The sequence below is a fragment of the Cryptomeria japonica genome, chromosome 3, assembly GCF_030272615.1.
Source record: "Cryptomeria japonica chromosome 3, Sugi_1.0, whole genome shotgun sequence".
NCBI lineage: Eukaryota > Viridiplantae > Streptophyta > Pinopsida > Cupressales > Cupressaceae > Cryptomeria > Cryptomeria japonica.
In genome coordinates this window covers 368,641,451-368,649,429 of record NC_081407.1, presented here as the reverse complement: position 1 = coordinate 368,649,429, position 7,979 = coordinate 368,641,451, and the positions used below count along the sequence as shown (strand labels likewise).

Below are 7,979 nucleotides of genomic sequence, written 5' to 3'. Positions count from 1 at the left end.
GATGACAAATGTCATCATGAGATGGCTTGAGAGGAGAGGGAAGAAGCATTAAATGCTTGAGATGACATGGAGGTTACTTTAGGAGGTAAGGTTAGTTATGCTTGGGTTTATGAACAAAGTCTTTATCCAATGAATAATGTCTTTATCCAATGGACAAACTCTTGTGCAAGAGTTAGTGGGGATAACCATGGTCAAAGCAATAAATGTTTGAAGAGATCCATAAGTTAAATGGGGGTTGAGTTAAGCCTCTAACCATGTGGGCAAGTGGAATTAACCATTAATGGTCATGTAAGAGTCATTAATGGTTTGGAAGACTTTAGGGTTAACTTGTTGGAGACATAAAACATTTAATGTTTTTCAAAGACTTTGGAGGCTTTGAGAAATGACTTCAAGTTGGTTAGGAATGTGACAATATTTAGGAGATGGATTAGGCTAATTAGAAGGGGTTAGAAGAGTCTAGAAGGGGATTAGGATGCAAGTGGGTTTGGTGGGTGAAAATAAGATTTTAATTAAAATAAAATCACTTTATTTTAATAAAATAGGTGCAACTTGCATTTGTAGAAGAATGCAAGTGGGGGGGACTTTTAGGGATTTAAATAAATATTTAAATAAGGGAAGGGGGATTAAATTAAATAAATATGTTTATTTATTTAGCCGATTTAGAGTGTGAGTTTAATGAATTAATTTAAATAAATTGAATAATTTATTTAGTTAATAGAAGAAAAAGTTGAGGATAAATTAATTAAATATTTAATTTAATTAACTAGCTATTTGTGGTTAAATAATCAAATAAATGATAAATAATCATTTAATTAAGTGGACAGATTTATGTATCTACATATATAAATAATTAAAATATAGAAATACAATAAATTCAATAAGATAATCGATCAACTAAATAAAATTAATTGCATCCAATGAATACATAAATATCTGCCTATAGACTCTTACAATCAGATTTCTACCAAAAGCATTATAATTCACCTACATTAGGTAAATATGAACCTCTGGTTCTAAATTTCTGTAGAGATTATAGAAGATGAAAATACACGGTATTAAACGGTTAAAAGCCATCTTTTCTAAGTAAGAAAGCTGAAGACATGCCAAAACATATGAAGCAAACGAACCTAAATCCTTTATCAAGCTTATTCATCTAACTGGCATTTTAGGCATAACTGATATTCAGTTAACCCGAAAAACAAATGCTTGATGAAAAGGGGGCTTGTGCGAAAAAAAAAAAAAAAAGGGTAGAATTTCAACATTTAACAGTAAAATGAGCAGCTAGAATCTACCAGAACCTCCTCTTGTATATATCCACCATAACAAATTTGTCAGTGAATTGCCATCATCATACCCCTTCAGAGTCTTTACCTTCTGCAGAGCACTGTCTTTGTCATACAAACTCTCTAATGAATATAAAAATCCCTTCCATGACTCCTCAACACCCTTCCTGCTCAATGCAGGAACAGTCCATTCAACCAATTCCTTAACATACCCCACATCGGAAAACAAAAGTTCAGTAATGGGTAGAATGGGAAGCAACTGAATACCCGTTCTGCATTCTCTCCATTCAGCAGGAGCAAACCACAGCTCACTGACCCTCCTATTTGCCCACACGATACCTGTCACGCGGTTCTCTTGCACAAATTCAGACTCGTAAACAGTGGTATTTAATGGAACATGCCACCAGGCCTTGGCAGACCTCATCTCCAATGCAGCCAAGGTAGATCCAATCCCAATCAAATCTGTGTCTTCGTAAACCAAACCTAAAAGTGCAGCAGAATAGTATGCATTCAAGGCCTCACTGGTGCTCTCCTGGTTTCTCCCATTTGGGAACTCTGTGAGCCCGCTGGCCCAAGAATGCAGCTTCCACAGATCGAACATCCTCAGACGAGGGTACAAAAGCTCTTCTGCAGGATTAACAGTCATGAAATCCTTCACAATGGAATACACCTGGGGCTTGAACCTCCAAGCCCAATTGCGATCAAGCTTGGCAAGCACTGCAATTGCATAGCAAAAGTACCCAAAATGGTAGTGATGATCATTATACACTCCAATCCCAAAATCAGCTGTCGAATTATTGGCACCGTTTCTGCTGATCAGCCCACCCCACTTGTTATCATACACAAATCCATTCCCTTTAAAAGTCCCATCCAGCCAGGGTGTTATATGTTGCTCCAAAAACTCTCTTACACGAGGGATCAGGCTATGACTGTGTGTTTCCTCCGCTATCAGAGCTAATCTAGCAGCTCTGGCGATCTCCTTCCCATAGAAATAACTAGATTTAGTAGTGATCGGATTCAGATCTGCAACGTCCTGCTCCAGAGCAGAGACGACTCTCTGCATTTCTTTGTCGCTCTGGAAGCCTTTGATTGAATACCAGGTTATGGGTATGGGTGTTTCCTCTAAAACCCACGAATCCCCAACTATACCCACCAGGTCCCCGTCCATGCTTCTATATCCGAACTCCGAGATAACCTTATCATGCCCTGGGACTGTCATTATTTGTCTGTGTACAGAGTGGGAAAGCATAAGCAAATCCCCCGACCCTCTCGTCTTCCACTTATAACTAATCCTGAAGATAGAATATTTAAAGAATGATCTGTTAGAATTGTGAAATAATAGGCTAATCATTCCATTTCATAAAGCAGGTAAGATGTACGTTAAAGGCTAATTTATTAGGGAGAACATTTTCTATTGATGTCTTATTTCTACAGGATATTGGATACCAGGCAAGACATTTGCAATCATAAACTAGTATACACCCTTTTAAACGACAACAATTAAACAAAGCTTTGCTGAAACTGTCATTAAAATTTACAAATGGTAAGAACGACAGTATGAAGACTCAGACTTTATCTGGAGATTCTGGACAAGCAGGATAATTTTGTCATTCAAAGGGCAAAACGCAATAAAAAGGAGTATATTAAATCTGATGGAAAGTTCTCACACAATCGAATTCCGAAATCGCAAATTATCAATACAATCAGATTGTGGAAATCTAATGTCAAAACAAAATCAAAATTAGGCATAATTTGACACAAAATTCCTACAACTGAAATCTCTATGCTGCAGATTCTGTGTTTTATCTTTTTAGATGCTACAAAAATACAAAGTTAGATGTTTGTTTTTTTTTTCATGAGAAGGAAATCGGTAGGGAGCAGCCCAGTGACTTGGAGCTTACACTTGGGTAGAGTCCTCACTGCTTAAGACAAGGTCAGCTCCCTCTATGAAACCCTTGTACTGCATATTGGACCCCTGCCGACTGGACCCGAACAAACGTAAACGTACAGCTGGATAAATTGAGACAGAAAGAATCGACCTCAAGATCTCCATAAGATGAACCTAAAACCCTTACCAAAATGGAAGAATAGTTTGCCAGCTCTAAGGATTTTCCTCAATTTTTTTTGGACATGGGAAGTTTTCCTATGGTAAAAGCAATCTTCTATCTAGACACATGCACTTTGAAGGATTCTACAGAGCTATTTGGTGTGCAGGACCTGCCATCATCATATTTGAAATTTCTATAAGGAATGCTCCTGTATCTTTTTATTCTCTGCTAATTCGATGGCTCTGTCTTCCAGAAACTTATACAGTGATGAGGAGTTGTAAAGAAACAATTGAAAATATGCAAGAAATTAAAAAGGCAACTAACATGGTAATCAATGGAAATTCCAATCTCATGCTTGTGATTCACTAAACAACATAGTAATGCTAAAAACCATGGTTTTAGAAATTTGGAAAATCTAGTCTTTATAAAACTATCACGAAATAATCCGAAAGTTGAAAAAAAAAAATTACATAATTCTTGTCGGATGCAATTCAAATAAAAAACCAATCCTGATAAAGTTCAGTGAATCTATCAAATTGAACCACAATTTATAGAAAAACTTGATGAATTTTGCAATATATATCTGAAATCAACTAGATTTCCTCATCAAAATGTTGAATAAAACAAAGATAAAAAACTCTGCCTGAAAGGGGCTGTGAGGTCGACATGAGCAGAGGTCGGATAGCAGCTACTAAAGCGGTCCAAGATCCCTTCTTTTTCATCCGCAACCTGGTCGAATTTGTCAGAAAGCAAGGCCAATCTGAGGACGCCTAGGAACTCCCCCGAGACAGAAAGGTCGGAATTGAGCTTCAATGGAGCAGAGCTATAAAGAAGCCATGTTTGGCCATTGTTGAACTGGATCTTGTGCTTGGTATAGCCATTGAAGGAAGAGACATTCAAGACGGCATGTATGGTGGAGAATTTGAGCTGCCCACCCTTGACAATGCAAGTGATGTAAGGGCTACCTCGCACCAGGGGAACCATGAGAGGACCAGGGAGGTCCAGAGTAACACTGAGGTCGTCGTAATGGGTAATCTTGTGAGAGCCCGAGGGCGCGCAGGAGATGATGATATTGGCCAAAAAGACTTGGAATATGAGGGATGTGTTTACGACCCGGGTCGGGTAGCAGACTGTGAGGGCGCCATGGCTAGATTGGATAAGGTACGGGTGAATATATTCTGATTGGTTGCCCTTATTTAGGGCAAAATTTTGCCAGGCTGCGTTTGTGGGCAAGGGGGGATTGACGAGATTTTGGGAGAAGAAAGGTGTTGGGTCTGGTGCGGCCGTGTTATTCACAGCCGGAAATGCACTCATTATGGGGTGCATTGTGGCTGGAATTGGGATTTTTTGTGCTGTTTCGAATGGTAGAAAGCCAATATGGTTTCTTTGATCACCGCATCAGATTCTTCGGCAATGTTCAGGCTTTCAACTTGATCAGCTCAAAAAACATGCTTAGTGATTGTGGTATTCCTTGAGGAATACTGTCTGAATTTAAATGGCTACAGCAGAACTAGAAGGGGTAGACTTTTGGATCAGTGGCTACAGTTGGGTTGACATGGTAAGGGAGGTTTGATTGCAAACGTCTCTCTTTATGGCAAAGGAAGCGTTCAAACAATGGAATCTGTCTGATAATGATATCTTTTGACATTTTCTAGATAATGTTTGAATTGGATATCTTTTGACACTTTCTAGATAATTTTAAAAAAAATTAAATACATTATTATTATTAATAATAATAAAGCATATTATAGATATCTATTTCAAGAAGTTTATATTACATTTGCCACATATGTTTAATAAACAATACAAATTGATGGATACTATTAAATGTTAGACATTTAGATTCATGTCTCTTAACAACTTTAAATAAATATCTTTAAATATCTACTCGAAGTCATGATAATTATTTATTCAAATTTGACTTGTTAATCATAAGATATTCCATGTAAAAAAAATGATTAAAACACATTTAGTCAACTTTTTTAGTTCTATAGTCCATTTTGTGGGCATCTAGACACATGTAAGTGCCTTTTCTATTAATGGGCACAATAAGTTTGGATTTAAATATTATTTTTTTCCCACTCTTTTAGGTCAAAGCACTTTTGACATATCATCCTTCTAGATGATTGACTAGTGATGTGAAATGCTTTTAAAGTGAAGATTCTATTCAATATTTAAAAAGTAGAAACTCAACTTTGTTTTCTACATTTATATTGATCATTTTTTCTTATATATCAAATTCATGATTTATTTAAAATATTTTTCTACAAATCTAAATGCAAATTTAAATGAATGGTTAATTAATATACCTTACATTGTTATATGTGTGCCACCTTCCCTTCTCAAAAATATAGATATAACTACAATAGCATTCATCATATTAGAAAGCATTCTCATGACTCTCCTCGGCATAAGTCATATGACCCTCAAACTTAGCCGCTAAGTGATAAGATCTGCTTTGAAATATTATAAAATGTGTGTTTAGTGAATCATGAACATGGGAGATAATTAATCATCCATGCCAATTTTTACTTCGAAAATGAAAAAAATGGGAGGTCATTCAATTATTCTAGCAACATCTTTTCATTTTGGGTAGTGAGAGGGCAAAACTTTGATGGAAGGAAATCTTGTGAAAATCAACTGCGACCACCTCCATCGAATCAGATGTTTGACTTAAGATTTCATTTAGTTTTTTATATTCATGATACTAATAGTCTAGGTTGGCTTGTGATAAATGATTGCTTTCATTATTATTTAATATTATGTGTTATTATGAGATGATAAATAAAGGTTGATCTAAGATTCAATTTTTGGTAGATTTTTTGTTAAGATAAGATGACATTAACCTTGCAATCCTAGGCCATTCACATGTCTCCATGTTCCTTGGTAAGTGTTCACTAGGACACGTGAGAAAAATATTGAATATTTGTATGTCTCCATGTTCCTTGGTAAGTGTTCACTAGGACACGTGAGAAAAATATTGAATATTTGTACTTTATGGCTACTTGTAATTGCATTTTCAAGATGTGAACATGAAGAGGTGATAAAGATAAATTGAAATGGACAAAATAGACACTTTCCCACATCCATATTGAGACATGAAGGGTCATGCATAAGGTGCCCAATTTTGGCAAGACAAGGTGTCCATTTGGAGATCTGAATAATCACCATGATGGAGCAATCAGAATGTCAATAGACTAAGTGGCTTTAGGTTTGAGACCCAAGGAAGAGTCACTTGAAGAGTTTTATTATTTTATTATGTCTTTTGGCTATTCATTCTCCAAGGCATGGGTTTTTGCAAGTGGTCTTGGCCCCTTGTTTTGAAAAAAAAATTGTGGTTCTTCCTCTCCCACTTGGTTATAAATTGGAGCTAAGGCATAGTTGTTTTATCATAGTTTCTTTGAGGTTTCCAAGTAGTTGTTGGGTTAGTTGGAGAAGTGAAGTGAAGCGTATTATTGTTGTAGTATCCCTTTTGAATATTAATAATATACTTGCCCTTGTTCTCTAGTGGAGATTTTTCTTGAAAGGGTTTCTCCACATAAATTTGGTGCCTCTTTTGGTATGGTGATTTTGTGTTTATGTAAAATGGTGAAATCACATGTTTATTTTAGATTTAGTTTCATATTTGGTAATCTTTTCAGATTTATAATCACATAAGAAAGTTAATAATGCAAGCTTTCTTCACCTTGTTTCTAAAAAAATGGTACCAAAGCTAATGGTTCTACTAAGAGGGGATGCCTTTCTCTTCAAGTGTTGAAGTAATTTTGCTATAGTGTGAACTTTTGTTGTATGGTTTTACATATTTGGCAAAATGATTGAAAGATATGGCTTCTAATTCTCACATATATATTGAGAAATTCAATGGAACTGACTTCTAGATGTGGAAACTGGAGATGGAAGATCTTTTGGAAGAAAGAGATTAGTGGTTGCCAGTGTCACATGAAAAAAATTTGGAGGACTCTACTATTATAGATGATACTTGGAGGAAATTGGACAATAAGGTACTGTAGACATATAAAAATGACCATATTCCTAAATGAATATTTTATGTTCATTCCTCTATTTAGTTAAATCTAATTTAATTAAATCACCCACATTCCTCTATTTAATTAAGTAAATTATTCAATTTATTTAGTTAAATTCACTAAAACCTTTTTCATCATTTAAATTGAATAAATCATTTTATTCAATTAAATCCCTTCTCTCCACTTTTAATTAAATTTACATTTAATTAAATAGTTCACCCCAAATTGAATAAATCTAATTTATTCAATTTCCCAATTTGCAACCAAATTGAAATAAAGTAATTTATTTTAATTAATTCTATTTTCCCTCATCCACTTGCAAAATCCTACATCTCCCACTTGCATCCTAAACCCTGTTTCCTAATTTCTTCTAGAATCCATCTAATCCTAATCAATTAACCCTAAACCTATCCATTATCCCTTTTCCCTAAATTTGAGGAGGTCACTTCTCAAATTTGGAGTAAAGTCTTCAAAAGGCATTAAAGCCTTTATCCATTCAACAAGCTAACTTGTTGAATACCCCCAAATTTGGAAGGACTCTTACAAATTTGTCCCCAAAGTCTTTAAAACCATTAATGGTTAACTAACCCTTAGTGGCATGGTTAGAGACTTTTTGACTAACT

The 7,979-nt window shown here is 35.4% G+C and overlaps 1 protein-coding gene across 1 annotated transcript; it reads right to left on the bottom strand.

Annotated features, from left to right (window-relative positions):
- Positions 1–883: 883 nt before the first annotated feature.
- LOC131056722 (ascus wall glucan endo-1,3-beta-D-glucosidase) lies at positions 884–4,908 on the bottom strand. Its single transcript, XM_057990980.2, has 2 exons — positions 3,975–4,908; positions 884–2,575 (listed from the first exon to the last, which is right to left on the bottom strand). Exons 1-2 carry the CDS (start codon positions 4,655–4,657, stop codon positions 1,282–1,284), a joined length of 1,977 nt encoding a protein of 658 aa, XP_057846963.1. The 5' UTR covers positions 4,658–4,908; the 3' UTR covers positions 884–1,281.
- Between the last annotated feature and the right edge of the window lie 3,071 nt (positions 4,909–7,979).